The sequence below is a fragment of the Hyperolius riggenbachi genome, chromosome 3 (assembly GCF_040937935.1).
Source record: "Hyperolius riggenbachi isolate aHypRig1 chromosome 3, aHypRig1.pri, whole genome shotgun sequence".
Taxonomy (NCBI): domain Eukaryota; kingdom Metazoa; phylum Chordata; class Amphibia; order Anura; family Hyperoliidae; genus Hyperolius; species Hyperolius riggenbachi.
Window position 1 is genome coordinate 48626710 of NC_090648.1, and position 18215 is coordinate 48644924.

At 39.7% G+C, this 18215-nt stretch overlaps 1 protein-coding gene across 1 annotated transcript in view; it reads right to left on the minus strand.

Moving 5' to 3' along the window:
• Positions 1 to 15125: 15125 nt before the first annotated feature.
• LOC137562092 (serine-rich adhesin for platelets-like) overlaps positions 15126 to 18215 on the minus strand; it is a 55304-nt gene continuing 52214 nt past the window's right edge. The window contains exons 6-7 of the mRNA XM_068273428.1: positions 17150 to 17254; positions 15126 to 15142 (exon numbers count right to left, since the gene is read on the minus strand). Coding sequence (XP_068129529.1) covers positions 15126 to 15142; positions 17150 to 17254 — 122 coding nt within the window. The remainder of the gene's footprint in view (positions 15143 to 17149; positions 17255 to 18215) is intronic.

Sequence of the window (18215 nt, forward strand, 5' to 3'; positions counted from 1 at the left end):
TTTTAATTACAAATATTTAGTTGCACCACTCTGACACATACAAAGATAAACAAACACTCCTTCAAGCCTATGAGCATTTCAGTGCATGCTTGTCACCCTTCTCTTTTCATAACTAGAGTTATACAGGTGGCAGCCATTAGCAATTCCTCCTTTGTCGGATCCCTTCTACTCCACCAGTTTGCCGGATTCTGTCCCGTCAATATGAAAGGAAGGGGGGGGGGGGTTCCTCCAATAAATGTAAAATATTTTATATTTGTCATCATGCAGCTGGAAAAAGCTGCTATTTATTATTATAATTTAGAAAATAGATTTTATTTCTGAAATCTTGTATTTTTAATTTGGGTCCACTTTAACAGCCAACTGACATGCAATGCTAAATAGAAAACTCCATGACCAAAAATAAACACTAGAGATGGTCAATAAGATGCTGATAATTCAAGCTTATGCAGAAATTTCAAGGACATTATATGCAGCTTGGAGTTTGACCATTAATGGCCAGTCATAATCAGAAAGTGCATGTTATTGGCTTATTTCAAAGTTAAATATAATTTACATTGAATTTGCTTGTGAGAAAATTATTTGCATCTTGTTACTCCCTCTAGTAAGTACCAGCGGTTACAAAATGCATTGTTTATGTAGCATTGTCTCTCTTTAGTTGCTTGTTGTTAACCACAGTATCCAACTCTACAGTATATCAATGTCCTTTGTGACGTCATCTAAACCACGTGGATGTACTGTAGATATACATCTTGTAACTGAAGCACAACTGTGCATGGTTGGGCATTGCTCCTGTCCTGTGCACCACCTCTGCTGCAGCACAAATTGGTGAAAGGGAATATATGTTCCCTGAGCCAATAAGATTGATTCTTACCATTAAAAATACTTTTTTTTTCTCCGATCATACTGAAAAATACACACTTTAGCATTATTTCAGAATCAAATATCTTCACTATAAATTGTGACAGTAACATAATCTAAGTGATAAAGGGTAGAAATAGCCAAACAAAATGTGTGTTTTTTATCTACAGTAACATTTTTTTATATACTGGAATTGGTAAAACTGAGCAATCATGATTTTTTTTTGTTTGTTTGTTTGTTTTTTTCTCTTTTTTCCTAGTTTTCCCATCAAAATGCATAAAAAAGAACATTGTTTGGGGGGGGGGGGGGGGATGCCATAACATGAAAGCCTAGTTTCTCTTAAAAAAAACAATATATACATCATTTAGGTGTCATACCTATGGATAAAGTTATTGCTGATTAAATAGGGACATAGCTAAAATGTCAAAATAAGTCTGGTCCATAAGTGGGAAACAAGGTCTGGATGCAAAGTGATTAAACATTGAAAGACTGAGAGACTGTACAAAGTTGGATTTGAGAGTTGAGTTAGGACATACTGTACAATGTAAAGCAGCATGTAGCATTCACACCTTCAAAGACATTCTTTTTTCATGATACCGCACAGAAAATACACATTTTTAAATTGTCTTTACTGTTCATCTTTATCAGGAATATCCAGAAAATGAAGGTTTTTTTAAAAGTCAAAATATAAACAGAGGTTGTCTTACCTAATTGATTTTATTCCGACCTGTTCAAAATCAGGTATGCTCAATTTATAGACGTTATTCATCTGTACGGTAACAACAAACACAATTGTTAAGAAAAAGTCCAAATCTGAGCAAGATGTTATGGCAATCTATTGATTATTCCATATTACTTCATTTAATCTTTAACATATGTTATAATAAATGTTTTATAGAAAACTAATATAACAATAAACACATATTTATGTAAAAAAATGTAAATTATATCTGCTGCTATAACATACAGTAAAACTAAGATAGAGTTCACAATGTGATATTACATATAACAGTAATTATAGACTCTCTGATGTTTGATTGAATCAAACAATTTTTAACATAAATTAAAGTGAACCAGAGACAAAGCACCCTGACAGGGGCGTAACTGTCCCCCTGCAGGAATTTTAGCGGGCCCCCCTGACCCCCTTGGGCCCACATATGTCCGTTTTGGGGGTGCAGGAGGCCTCGAAGCATGAGGGGAGAGTTTTGCATATCAGCGGGGAGTGGGGATGGTCCCCCCCCCCTCCCTCACCTCGGGCTCTCCCCTCCTGCATCTATCTGAATGACAGCAGCGGCGGCAGCAGCTATAATTACCTCCATTCACCACCAGAGGTCTCCGATCTGCAAGGGCTTCACATTACTTCCTGTTAAAACAGGAAGTAATGTGAAGCCCTTGCAGATCGGAGACCTCCGTATGAATGGAGGTAATTATAGCTGCCGCTGCTGCTGCCCCTTAGATAGATGCAGGTGGGGAGCGCAGAGGGGATAGCCCAAGGTGTGCGAGGGGGACCGTCCCCCCTCCCCACTGATGTGCAAAGCTCTTCCCTCATGCTACGACCCCTCCTGTCCCCTCCAAAATGGTCGTGAGCGGGCCCCCCCGCGGGGGCAGGGGCTGCTTCCCCTATTGTTACGCCAGTGCACCCTCATGTATTTCACCATATATATCAGTGGGAACATTAGAGAAAACACTTACCCTGCTTTCTGCTTCATCCTTCACTGCTGAGCCTGCTTGTTATCAGCCCTGATAAAATCCCCGACTGAGCATTAAGTCTGGCATTGCTCAGGAATCCTAGCCAAGTCTGTCTTCTCTGATGTCCTATCAAGCCCGAGCCCACCCCCTTCTGGCTCTGCTATAATGACTCAGCTATAATGATTCCTGAGCAAAGCCAGACTGAATGCTCAGTCGGGGATTTTATCAGGACTGATAATAAGCAAGCTGAGCAATGAAGGATGAAACAGAGAGCATGGTAGGTGTTTTCTCTAATGTTCCCACCGATATATATGGTAAAATACATGAGCGTGCCTCCTCCTCTCTGGTTCACTTTAAAGGTAGCCGATGGCCCGTAGCATGATGAGATAAACACCTGTATTAGTATAATAATAATAATAATCTGAACATTTGTATAGCGCTTTTCTCCTGTTGGACTCAAAGCGCTCAAGAGCTGTAGCCACTGGGACGCGTATAAGTGGCAGCCCCTGCAGTGTTAGGGAGTCTTGCCTTGAACTCCTTACTGAATAGGTACTGACCCTAGCCAGGATTTGAATCCTGGTCTCCCACATCAAAGGCACTATCCAGCCGCCCTAAAAAATAACATTTATATTGCACTTTTCTCCTGGCGGACTCAAAGCGCCAGAGCTGCAGCCACAAGTTCATGCTCTATAGGCAATAGCAGTGTTAGGGAGACTTGCCTAAGGTCTCCTACTGAATAGGTGCTGGCTTACTGAACATACAGAGCCCTTAACCATTACACTATCCAGCCACAGTATATCTTTAGCTTCCATGACATAAAGCATTACGTGGCTGTAGTTTAGTATAGCTGCTACTATTACTGCTGCTTGTTATTATTTTGATGCTACCTTGGCTTGGACTAGTGGATGTGTAACACTTATCAGGCGTGATAAACTGTTGATAGTAATAGATAGTAGTACCTGCTCCATAAACCTTGCTGTGAAGGATTTATATGTACTTGTTTCCTTGTTCTTCAGATCCTCTGTGTATTCTTCATTTACAATGTACACTGTAACTTCCACTTTAATCAGGACTTTATCTGCAATATGATAAGATTGATTATCTGCAAGATACTTTTTTCAACTGTACTTAGCACCATTTCATATAATAGATAGGCTTAAACATATAATCACATTTGCAGGTAAAGGGCTTGATTCACAAAGCGGTGCTAACTGTTAGCACGCCTGTGAAAACCCCTTTGCATGTCTAAACGAGCTTTTCGTGCGCAAAAATGTATGCGCGCAAAACTTTATGCGCACACTGCAGGGCGCTCCGCGCGAAGTTCCCATTAAAGGCTATGGGACTTAGCGTGCGCATAGGAATTTAGCGCACAAACTGATTGAGAATTCCGGTGCTAACATGCTTAGCACCCTGGTTAGCACGTCTGAAGACTTTAGACGTGCTAAGTAGGTTAGCACCGCTTTGTGAATCAAGCCCATAGAATGATAATTAGAGCTTGCACACTTTCCTTTTTTTACTTGCTTTATGGGTATTTAATTTAGGTGTTTTCTTGGGTCTTTTGACTTCAATGCGTTTGGAAAAATAATGTTCTTTTACATGAATGCTCACACAGTTTCAGATATCTATCAGTGTGAAAATGTGTGTGAAAATTAATGTTCTCATGCCCTTAAATTTACAGTGTCGTCATTTGTGTTGAACATGTGATACAAAAAAAAACCCCTGTCCTCAGCATCTGTCTTCCTCAGTGTATTTAAAGAGAAGCTGTCAGCCATACTATCTCAGGAAAACCCCCACTTATGTAAGTAGATACATACTTGGTTTACTTACATAACATATGTATTGCTCTGTCCATGTTTTGATTTTAGTGATTTTTCTGTAGTAAAAAAAGAGAAAATCCTTCTTAGGATTCTCCATTTAACTGTGCGTAGCTTGAAGCCAATCCTGATGTAATTTTCTCCCTAACTCTCCTCTTTCTGATTGTGTATGCATTGCTCGCCCTCCTCCCAGTCTTCAGGCACTCCCACCCAGCTGTGCAATAGAAAGTGCATTGTCTCAGCATGAGCAATATTGGCCAATCGGAGAGGAACAGAGGTGTGGTAGGGGAAAGCAGGAGGGAAAGGGGCTTCAGCCAATCAGGCTGCATTAGTAAAGTCTGATAGCAAAGTGAAGAAGCAAAAAAAAGACAACCCAGCATGCCCTGCAACTTCCTTTCTGTGGCAATGTACCAAATACGAATCCGGTAAACTGGGAATGATCATTTACCAATTAAAATGATTTTAACTTTTGGATTACCCTGTTAGCATCCTTATTACTTGTTTACCGAATAAAAATAAGGAACTGATTTTTTATTTTATGCCCAACAGTTACACTTTAAGAAAAATTGTTAGTTTACCTGAAATGTTTTTCCTGTTTTCAATTATTGTTTGTACATGGCTGACTTGCAAATAAACTAGGAAATATGATTGGTTGTTATAGGCAACAACAAGCCTAGTTACCTGAAACACGAGTTTATTTTTTTTTTTCTCAAAATAAACTCTAATCGTTTAATTGAAGACTGGTGCCCACTAATTTGTTATCACATGACTGGTGATAGTGACAACTGGCCTTCTATAATGCACTTTGCACCCTAGCACTTTACTTATTCATGCCCTGACGACGGCTCTAGCTTTTATGAGCCGAAACATGTTGGTTTAGGTGGAGGTTTCTTTATTTATGTAGAATCTTATCAGCATTTTTATCTGGTAATGGGCAGAAACCCCAGGTGACCTAGCTGTATATAGGGTCTCCATGGGGGAGATACGCAATTTTTACTGCCTAACCGGATATTTGTAAAACAAACAAAAGGAAAAATAAATCAAAAAATAAAATTTATATTTTATACTATTGTGAATTAAAAGTTACTTTTTAATATTGTCTCAAAACAGGGTCATAACTGTGTTTATATTAAAAATCAGACGTGTGTAGTATGTTGAAAAATAAGGTGCTCTGACACCTGACCTTTATCGAGACAAAACTTACATATTTTCTTGCTAAACTATCCCATTGTCCTCAAACAATCCATTTTACAGGAGGGATCATTCATGATAGATTCCCTCCGGTCATTGTATGGGGAGAAGGACCACTATGAGTACATGTGTACTCTTTAGGCTATTTAGCCACTAAATAACCCTCATAGGTCATACTCCCAGTGCAATATACCCGACTGGGTCCACCTGTCCATCTTCCCTCCTTCTTTGATCAAACTGTTGTGTCTATAGGAAAAATCTGACGTGTGTAATGCGTTGAAAAATAAGACGCTCTGACACCCGACCTTTGTTAAGACTGAACCTTTAATTCTTTCAAACTACCCTATTGTTCTCAATCATTCCATCCTGATGACTAGATTATTTGGGATAGACCCCCTCTTGTTATAGGTCTGGGAGAAGAGCCATTGTGAGTACATATGCACCGCCTAGCCAGATACTAATAACCCTCATAGGTCACATCCTTAATATATCTGATTGGATCTATCGGTCCATCCTCTCTTCTTTGTGATTGAACCGACGGGGGGATTATTAGTACCGTCGATATTGAAATAAGTTAGCAAAAAATAAATATGGCGGGCTTTCTGTCAAGTATACCTGACGTGAGTGTGCTGATCGCAGAGGCAAGGGAGGTATTCTCTAGAGGAGAAATAAGCATTCAATCTAACCCTTCTCCTCCAAAACAGACCTCAGAAATTGAGCAGGCCTTCAGGGGTATATTTGAAATATATAAGGATCATAATAAATGTTGGTGGGAGGTATCCAGTTTTAATACTTATATAAAAGAAGGAATAACAGTAAGAGGCCTGAGAAACCTTGTAATTCCACACAAACATGAAAAAAACATAGAATTCATGAAAATATGGAATGAACTAAAAACGAAGCAAACCCTGGAATTAATGGCATGTTTACGGGATTTCGAGATAAAATCCCTAGAAAATATAAATAAAAAACTAGAGGAAGCACATAAGGAGGTTATTAAGTTCAAAGATCATTCTGAATTTAAACAGTTAGAGGAAAAACTGCAAAATAAAGTACAGAGTCATAAGGAAACCATAAAAATTAAGAAACACAGTAAATATACAAGGGATTGGAAAGATTTTAAAACAGGCAAAGTATATGACTGGAAAAGGATAAAACCTACACCGACCCCTGCTACTCCGATATCATTGACGGAGAGTGAATCTGAATCTGAAGTTGAAATTGTAAATAAAAATGTGAAACCCAAACAATCTCCTTTTTTAGGGAAGGGAAAGAAGCCCAAACCAGTGGGCCAATCGACCCCGAGAAACTTGAGAAATCGGGACAAATGGGCTTACAAATCATATCACAGGAAGGAGGAGGAATGGTAGATGCTACTGACAGGATGAGAATAGTTAATCTGACTGATTATATACTTAACGAATTTGAAATATCAGTTTTATCTAAAGGTCTAACATTTGTGCCCAGTGAAAAGTTTGACTTGTTTGAAACGGTGAAGGATGTGAATTTGTTTGGCAGAAAATTGGCGGTATACAAGTATATGAACTCAGAGTCAATGAAAAGTAAATTGGATGCAGATAGGGATATACGGAATATTGAAACCCTGATGGGTCTGTTGGAGGAAAATAAGACAGGTGAAATAAGCATAGGGGCTCCGGATAGTAATATATAAAAAAAAAGCACCTTCTGCCCATCCCTAAGTTCATACCCACCGATCCAGATCTTTGTCGAAGCAGTCGAAAAGGACTTGGAGGATCTGTCTAGGAGAGAAAGGAAATCAGGTAGACAGAATTTAAATATGGGAGAACAACTGGCCTTGGAAAAATTGAGTAAAAATGACGAGCTCATTTTTAAAAGATTGGACAAGGGGGGCAATATCGTGATAATGAAAAAAGACAGCTATATTGATATGTGTATGCAAATCTTGAACAACAGGGATAACTATGAAAAATTGGGACGAAATCCAACACAGTCATACTATGGAGAGTTAGAATTACTCCTACAGGGAGCGGTGGATAAGGGGACATTGTCCAAAAGTGATCTACAGAATTTATTGACTAAACATCCTATGACAGCCACTTTCTATTCGCTCCCCAAGATACATAAGAGGGTAGAAAACCCGCCTGGACGACCTATAATATCTGGCAACGGATGTCTGACAGAACAGATAAGTAAATATGTGGACTTCTTTTTAAGACCATTCGTGATCAGTCTTCCATCATACATCAGAGATACAATGGACCTTTTGAACAGATTACAGGATCTTACTGTGGCCGACGATGTATGGCTGGCCAGTTTGGATGTGGAGGCCTTATATAACAACATTAAACATGACCTTGGTATAGAAGCTGTTAAGTATTTTCTACAGAGCAGAAGTATTCACCTGCGCGAGCATACTGATTTAATTATCGAAATGCTTAAATTTATCCTCAATCACAATTATTTCCTCTTTCAGAACAATTATTACATTCAGAAACGCGGATGCACCATGGGAACAAGCTGTGCACCATCATATGCAAATTTATTTTTGGGATGGTGGGAGGATACCGTAGTTTTCTCAGCAGAGCTGGCGGAGTATACGTCGTGTATAATGTTCTGGGGCCGTTTCATAGACGACGTCTTCGTTCTGTGGGACGGTCCCAGAGCAAAGTTTGTGGAGTTTGTACAACGCTTGAATCAAAATGAGATTGGAATGTTCTTTACGTTTGAGATCAATAGAAAATCCTTGAATTTCTTGGATGTGGAGATAAATAAATCAGAAACAGGAAACCTGGAAACAAAAATCTATCGTAAAGTGACATCTACAAATTCACTCCTAGCGTGGGAGAGCCATCACCCTGTACCACTGAAGAAGGGGATCCCCAAGGGACAGTATATTAGGGCACGCAGAAATTGCTCTAGAGATGAAGATTTCAGGGAGGAATGTACGACATTGTCCAATAGATTCAGAGATAGAGGATACCCCACCTATGTAATTGATGAAGCTTTCAATAAAGTGAGACATATAAAGAGAGAGGAACTTCTGGTACCCAGAGATAAAAAGGATGACCTAAAAGGGAAAAACATGCGAATCATCAGCACCTATTCCCAGGAATCAGACGAAATAAAGAGGATAGTAAACAAACATTGGACGGTCTTGCAATTGGATCCACAACTAAAAGAAATCCTCCCAAACACACCTTCATTTACTTATAGGAGAGGTAGGAACGTTGGGGACCAACTGGTTCACTCCTTCCTACCAATAACAAACAAACCAATTAAAAAGACATGGCTGGAAAGACCATTGAAGGGCATGTTTAAATGCGGCCGCTGTAAAGCCTGCCCAAATGTCAAAACCTGTAAAAATTTTGTGGCCCCTAAGGACGACAGAGAGTACCAAATCTTAGACTTTTTTAACTGTGAGACAGAAGGGGTAATCTATGGTATAGAATGCCCCTGTCCAATGTTATATATTGGAGAAACAACAAGACAGGTAAAACAAAGAATCCTAGAGCACTTAGGAAATATAAGGAACCCTAAAGATACCCCAGTGTCAAGACACTTCAGGGAGTACCATGAGGGTAATACTAACTGTGTAAAATTCTTTGTCCTGCAACAATGGAAACCAGGACCAAGAGGAGGAAATTTGGACCTGAAACTACGTCAATTGGAGGCCAGATGGATTTACCGACTAGGTACTATGAGTCCGAGGGGACTCAATGAGGGCTTTACCTACACCCCGTTTATATAGGGGACCCCACCTGACCGCCTACAAACCCTACCCCCCTACCCCTAATGTGTCTCCTTAGAGAAATCCCTGCTCAACTATACTTGTAATGATGAAGTAACTTGGCAATAAACGTTTAATGATTTGGTTGTTCTCCCTCCCAACCCCCTTTAAGCCCCCCTTGAAATATCCTTCTACCGATAGTCACACGGCCTTATATTCATTGATTAATAAACTATTCACTGCCCTTCCCAATTATCAAATATAGGTATAAAAATTGGAAAAAACTTCTTAACCCATTTCTTGCATAATCAGTGTTATAACATGATGGGAACATAATATGAATGTACCTCATATTCTTTAATAAAATACATGAGGGCTTTAGATATATTATGTCCTATATATAGTTGGGACCTTAATTATGATGAATATACTAACAGTGAAGGGTATCTGTGAAAAGAACAATAAATAATAAATCATCTGAAGAGCTGTGGTTAAAAGAAACAATGGATCTGGCTACTTGTGGGAATAAGCGAAATTTCTTGCCTATTTGATGGCAGTGATAATATAAGGGCAAAGGTAAAAATACATATATATAACTAAAATATCTAAAATGAATCGCCAAGTGAAATATAATAACATGCTCCATTAGGATATTACATCGGCATGGACTAGAGAGAGGGAAAATATGGCCGCTATTGTTACCATGGCAACAGAGAGAAGCCCTGTGATGTGACGCGTGCTTTGTTTACAAAAGCGGAGGACTAAGCGTCCGCCGCAGCTATGACAACAGGGACGCATGTGATAATACGCCCATATGCCGTGAGGGAGATGAAAAGAAGGAATGACGTGCCCGCCCTCTCCCCATTCGCCGCTGACCGGGAGGAGGGATGACGTCGGGTCACATGGGAGAAGGGGACCAATGGGTAAGCCCCAATGTAACCCTATGGAGTTTAGCGCCGAGGACGGCGTTTTACAGGATTTATTATCACCAGAGAGGTGGACGGTAAACTACTGCTCTAAGGTAGTAGAGGAAACACCATAGTGAACTTTTGGGTGACCTAGGATACATAGAAATAGGTTTTCTCAACTGTATGGATATGGATAGAGGATCCAATGGGAAGTAAAGGATTATGAATGACAGCCTGCATAACCAATGGGGATTCCAGAGATGGATGGGTGGTATTACATATTCAGCTCCACCCACCCCCATGACTATATAAGACAGATGGGGAACCTCACTCATTTGATGGCTGACTTAGCTTGAGAGTACATCTCTCGTTTGTTGTTTTCCTTGTCTATATGTTTATAATTGGCTATATGATTCTTCTATAATGCACTTTGCACCCTAGCACTTTACTTATTCATGCCCTGACGACGGCTCTAGCTTTTATGAGCCGAAACATGTTGGTTTAGGTGGAGGTTTCTTTATTTATGTAGAATCTTATCAGCATTTTTATCTGGTAATGGGCAGAAACCCCAGGTGACCTAGCTGTATATAGGGTCTCCATGGGGGAGATACGCAATTTTTACTGCCTAACCGGATATTTGTAAAACAAACAAAAGGAAAAATAAATCAAAAAATAAAATTTATATTTTATACTATTGTGAATTAAAAGTTACTTTTTAATATTGTCTCAAAACAGGGTCATAACTGTGTTTATATTAAAAATCAGACGTGTGTAGTATGTTGAAAAATAAGGTGCTCTGACACCTGACCTTTATCGAGACAAAACTTACATATTTTCCTGCTAAACTATCCCATTGTCCTCAAACAATCCATTTTACAGGAGGGATCATTCATGATAGATTCCCTCCGGTCATTGTATGGGGAGAAGGACCACTATGAGTACATGTGTACTCTTTAGGCTATTTAGCCACTAAATAACCCTCATAGGTCATACTCCCAGTGCAATATACCCGACTGGGTCCACCTGTCCATCTTCCCTCCTTCTTTGATCAAACTGTTGTGTCTATAGGAAAAATCTGACGTGTGTAATGCGTTGAAAAATAAGACGCTCTGACACCCGACCTTTGTTAAGACTGAACCTTTAATTCTTTCAAACTACCCTATTGTTCTCAATCATTCCATCCTGATGACTAGATTATTTGGGATAGACCCCCTCTTGTTATAGGTCTGGGAGAAGAGCCATTGTGAGTACATATGCACCGCCTAGCCAGATACTAATAACCCTCATAGGTCACATCCTTAATATATCTGATTGGATCTATCGGTCCATCCTCTCTTCTTTGTGATTGAACCGACGGGGGGATTATTAGTACCGTCGATATTGAAATAAGTTAGCAAAAAATAAATATGGCGGGCTTTCTGTCAAGTATACCTGACGTGAGTGTGCTGATCGCAGAGGCAAGGGAGGTATTCTCTAGAGGAGAAATAAGCATTCAATCTAACCCTTCTCCTCCAAAACAGACCTCAGAAATTGAGCAGGCCTTCAGGGGTATATTTGAAATATATAAGGATCATAATAAATGTTGGTGGGAGGTATCCAGTTTTAATACTTATATAAAAGAAGGAATAACAGTAAGAGGCCTGAGAAACCTTGTAATTCCACACAAACATGAAAAAAACATAGAATTCATGAAAATATGGAATGAACTAAAAACGAAGCAAACCCTGGAATTAATGGCATGTTTACGGGATTTCGAGATAAAATCCCTAGAAAATATAAATAAAAAACTAGAGGAAGCACATAAGGAGGTTATTAAGTTCAAAGATCATTCTGAATTTAAACAGTTAGAGGAAAAACTGCAAAATAAAGTACAGAGTCATAAGGAAACCATAAAAATTAAGAAACACAGTAAATATACAAGGGATTGGAAAGATTTTAAAACAGGCAAAGTATATGACTGGAAAAGGATAAAACCTACACCGACCCCTGCTACTCCGATATCATTGACGGAGAGTGAATCTGAATCTGAAGTTGAAATTGTAAATAAAAATGTGAAACCCAAACAATCTCCTTTTTTAGGGAAGGGAAAGAAGCCCAAACCAGTGGGCCAATCGACCCCGAGAAACTTGAGAAATCGGGACAAATGGGCTTACAAATCATATCACAGGAAGGAGGAGGAATGGTAGATGCTACTGACAGGATGAGAATAGTTAATCTGACTGATTATGTACTTAACGAATTTGAAATATCAGTTTTATCTAAAGGTCTAACATTTGTGCCCAGTGAAAAGTTTGACTTGTTTGAAACGGTGAAGGATGTGAATTTGTTTGGCAGAAAATTGGCGGTATACAAGTATATGAACTCAGAGTCAATGAAAAGTAAATTGGATGCAGATAGGGATATACGGAATATTGAAACCCTGATGGGTCTGTTGGAGGAAAATAAGACAGGTGAAATAAGCATAGGGGCTCCGGATAGTAATATATCAAAAAAAAGCACCTTCTGCCCATCCCTAAGTTCATACCCACCGATCCAGATCTTTGTCGAAGCAGTCGAAAAGGACTTGGAGGATCTGTCTAGGAGAGAAAGGAAATCAGGTAGACAGAATTTAAATATGGGAGAACAACTGGCCTTGGAAAAATTGAGTAAAAATGACGAGCTCATTTTTAAAAGATTGGACAAGGGGGGCAATATCGTGATAATGAAAAAAGACAGCTATATTGATATGTGTATGCAAATCTTGAACAACAGGGATAACTATGAAAAATTGGGACGAAATCCAACACAGTCATACTATGGAGAGTTAGAATTACTCCTACAGGGAGCGGTGGATAAGGGGACATTGTCCAAAAGTGATCTACAGAATTTATTGACTAAACATCCTATGACAGCCACTTTCTATTCGCTCCCCAAGATACATAAGAGGGTAGAAAACCCGCCTGGACGACCTATAATATCTGGCAACGGATGTCTGACAGAACAGATAAGTAAATATGTGGACTTCTTTTTAAGACCATTCGTGATCAGTCTTCCATCATACATCAGAGATACAATGGACCTTTTGAACAGATTACAGGATCTTACTGTGGCCGACGATGTATGGCTGGCCAGTTTGGATGTGGAGGCCTTATATAACAACATTAAACATGACCTTGGTATAGAAGCTGTTAAGTATTTTCTACAGAGCAGAAGTATTCACCTGCGCGAGCATACTGATTTAATTATCGAAATGCTTAAATTTATCCTCAATCACAATTATTTCCTCTTTCAGAACAATTATTACATTCAGAAACGCGGATGCGCCATGGGAACAAGCTGTGCACCATCATATGCAAATTTATTTTTGGGATGGTGGGAGGATACCGTAGTTTTCTCAGCAGAGCTGGCGGAGTATACGTCGTGTATAATGTTCTGGGGCCGTTTCATAGACGACGTCTTCGTTCTGTGGGACGGTCCCAGAGCAAAGTTTGTGGAGTTTGTACAACGCTTGAATCAAAATGAGATTGGAATGTTCTTTACGTTTGAGATCAATAGAAAATCCTTGAATTTCTTGGATGTGGAGATAAATAAATCAGAAACAGGAAACCTGGAAACAAAAATCTATCGTAAAGTGACATCTACAAATTCACTCCTAGCGTGGGAGAGCCATCACCCTGTACCACTGAAGAAGGGGATCCCCAAGGGACAGTATATTAGGGCACGCAGAAATTGCTCTAGAGATGAAGATTTCAGGGAGGAATGTACGACATTGTCCAATAGATTCAGAGATAGAGGATACCCCACCTATGTAATTGATGAAGCTTTCAATAAAGTGAGACATATAAAGAGAGAGGAACTTCTGGTACCCAGAGATAAAAAGGATGACCTAAAAGGGAAAAACATGCGAATCATCAGCACCTATTCCCAGGAATCAGACGAAATAAAGAGGATAGTAAACAAACATTGGACGGTCTTGCAATTGGATCCACAACTAAAAGAAATCCTCCCAAACACACCTTCATTTACTTATAGGAGAGGTAGGAACGTTGGGGACCAACTGGTTCACTCCTTCCTACCAATAACAAACAAACCAATTAAAAAGACATGGCTGGAAAGACCATTGAAGGGCATGTTTAAATGCGGCCGCTGTAAAGCCTGCCCAAATGTCAAAACCTGTAAAAATTTTGTGGCCCCTAAGGACGACAGAGAGTACCAAATCTTAGACTTTTTTAACTGTGAGACAGAAGGGGTAATCTATGGTATAGAATGCCCCTGTCCAATGTTATATATTGGAGAAACAACAAGACAGGTAAAACAAAGAATCCTAGAGCACTTAGGAAATATAAGGAACCCTAAAGATACCCCAGTGTCAAGACACTTCAGGGAGTACCATGAGGGTAATACTAACTGTGTAAAATTCTTTGTCCTGCAACAATGGAAACCAGGACCAAGAGGAGGAAATTTGGACCTGAAACTACGTCAATTGGAGGCCAGATGGATTTACCGACTAGGTACTATGAGTCCGAGGGGACTCAATGAGGGCTTTACCTACACCCCGTTTATATAGGGGACCCCACCTGACCGCCTACAAACCCTACCCCCCCTACCCCTAATGTGTCTCCTTAGAGAAATCCCTGCTCAACTATACTTGTAATGATGAAGTAACTTGGCAATAAACGTTTAATGATTTGGTTGTTCTCCCTCCCAACCCCCTTTAAGCCCCCCTTGAAATATCCTTCTACCGATAGTCACACGGCCTTATATTCATTGATTAATAAATTATTCACTGCCCTTCCCAATTATCAAATATAGGTATAAAAATTGGAAAAAACTTCTTAACCCATTTCTTGCATAATCAGTGTTATAACATGATGGGAACATAATATGAATGTACCTCATATTCTTTAATAAAATACATGAGGGCTTTAGATATATTATGTCCTATATATAGTTGGGACCTTAATTATGATGAATATACTAACAGTGAAGGGTATCTGTGAAAAGAACAATAAATAATAAATCATCTGAAGAGCTGTGGTTAAAAGAAACAATGGATCTGGCTACTTGTGGGAATAAGCGAAATTTCTTGCCTATTTGATGGCAGTGATAATATAAGGGCAAAGGTAAAAATACATATATATAACTAAAATATCTAAAATGAATCGCCAAGTGAAATATAATAACATGCTCCATTAGGATATTACATCGGCATGGACTAGAGAGAGGGAAAATATGGCCGCTATTGTTACCATGGCAACAGAGAGAAGCCCTGTGATGTGACGCGTGCTTTGTTTACAAAAGCGGAGGACTAAGCGTCCGCCGCAGCTATGACAACAGGGACGCATGTGATAATACGCCCATATGCCGTGAGGGAGATGAAAAGAAGGAATGACGTGCCCGCCCTCTCCCCATTCGCCGCTGACCGGGAGGAGGGATGACGTCGGGTCACATGGGAGAAGGGGACCAATGGGTAAGCCCCAATGTAACCCTATGGAGTTTAGCGCCGAGGATGGCGTTTTACAGGATTTATTATCACCAGAGAGGTGGACGGTAAACTACTGCTCTAAGGTAGTAGAGGAAACACCATAGTGAACTTTTGGGTGACCTAGGATACATAGAAATAGGTTTTCTCAACTGTATGGATATGGATAGAGGATCCAATGGGAAGTAAAGGATTATGAATGACAGCCTGCATAACCAATGGGGATTCCAGAGATGGATGGGTGGTATTACATATTCAGCTCCACCCACCCCCATGACTATATAATACAGATGGGGAACCTCACTCATTTGATGGCTGACTTAGCTTGAGAGTACATCTCTCGTTTGTTGTTTTCCTTGTCTATATGTTTATAATTGGCTATATGATTCTTCTATAATGCACTTTGCACCCTAGCACTTTACTTATTCATGCCCTGACGACGGCTCTAGCTTTTATGAGCCGAAACATGTTGGTTTAGGTGGAGGTTTCTTTATTTATGTAGAATCTTATCAGCATTTTTATCTGGTAATGGGCAGAAACCCCAGGTGACCTAGCTGTATATAGGGTCTCCATGGGGGAGATACGCAATTTTTACTGCCTAACCGGATATTTGTAAAACAAACAAAAGGAAAAATAAATCAAAAAATAAAATTTATATTTTATACTATTGTGAATTAAAAGTTACTTTTTAATATTGTCTCAAAACAGGGTCATAACTGTGTTTATATTAAAAATCAGACGTGTGTAGTATGTAAACTGGCCAATGAGGACAGCTTAGTGGGAAAAGAAAGAAGCAGGCACAAGTTAAGGCTCTTCACTAGTGTTGGTGTTTGAATTCGGGACCACGTGGTTCAGAAATTGAACACATCAGCACCATTTCAGTGGCAAACAGCAGGACAGGGTGTGTTTCATTTAACTCCAACACTTAAACAGAAGACGGAAGTACCAGAGTTAAATGAAACACACCACATCCTGCTGTTCGGTGCTAATACTGAATGCATGTGTTCTTCACTACATACAAAAAAGGGGGAATTTCAGTAAAGCCGATACATGGATGTTTCCAGCTGGAGTCTGGTGGAGGGGACCTCGTATTATCACTGCAGTTTGGCCCGCTGTGGCACCTACCTCCATCATCTACCTATTGGAGGAGGGCATGGCTGTTACAGACAATAATTTCCCTCTCCCACTCTGACCACCAGCAAAAGACCTGGCATGGCCGGTGTAAGGACGTGGCAGGTGTAGAGAGTGCGGCACTCATGGATTGCGGCAGGTGTATCTTGGTTGAACTTGTGACACAGATGGTTAAGGAAGGAAGTGATCATGGCCTGCCTCTGAAAATATGGATATTTATTTTTATTTACTTACTTATTTTTTTTTTTATGGATTAAGCCTTCATAAGAATTAAACTTTATTCATGGAAATATTTGTTATCTTCTTAGGACAATAAATGAAGGAAAATACATGTAGTAGCATATTTAAATGAAACTGAAATTAATCTTGATATAATTGTTATACATACCAATGCTTATTTCATTCACAATGAATTCACACTTGCCACCGTAGAAAAGGTCTTTGCATATACAGTATTTTCCATTGTAATAGCCACCGTTGTCACAGATGCCACCTAAAAATATACACATAGTCAGCATATTTATAAAAGTATAGAGTGCATAACAGTTGTATAATAGTCCTAGTCATTCAACGTGCTTTCTAACATTGAAAACTAAACTGAAGAAGACCTCTTTCGTAAATAAAGGAGAACCTTGCCTGACAACTGACATTATACTTACCAAAGAGGAGGTCATTGCTGTATCATCAATGCTGAAATCACAGAGGTCTGATCTTTGCCAGCTTTACTTCCACACCGCAGATCAAATTAAACAACTGGGACAGGACTCCCTTTGGAGTTTGTGGGCATGGATCTAGAACAGGCATGGGCAAACTCGGCCCTCCAGCTGTTACGGAACTACAAGTCCCACAATGCATTGCAGGAGTCTGACAGCCACAGTCATGACTCATAAAGGCAACTGCATTGTGGGACTTGTAGTTCCGTAACAGCTGGAGGGCCGAGTTTGCCCATGCCTGATCTAGAAGGACCAGCTATAAGCCACTACATGGAAGGGTGCTGGGTACATGGCCAAAACTGCAGAAAAACAGGACACAGCCTTACTTTTCCCTAAGGGAATCAAGCAAAATTCTCATCTTTGGTTAGCCTAGCTATCTTTAGTTAGCCTGGCTATCATATCTGATCATATTACATTAGCATGTTACTCGTGCAACAGCCATGTTAATTTACTGGGCTTTCAGGAATCATACTTTTGATGTTACTTAAAAGCCCTTTTCACCTAATAGCAGACAATTTTTTTCGCTTCATCATTTAAGTTTCCCAATATTCTCCAATGTTATCCTCTCAAAAATCTTTAAAAGGAAACTTTAAGTGGGAGTAATATGGAGGCTCCCATATTCATTGTGTAATAAACAATGCCAGTTGCCCGACATGTGGGGCTGATGCACTACGTTTAATACTAAAAGTCACTGGCCTCAGCATACAGAGTAGATTGTCCAACTATTTACCTCTGCTCTGT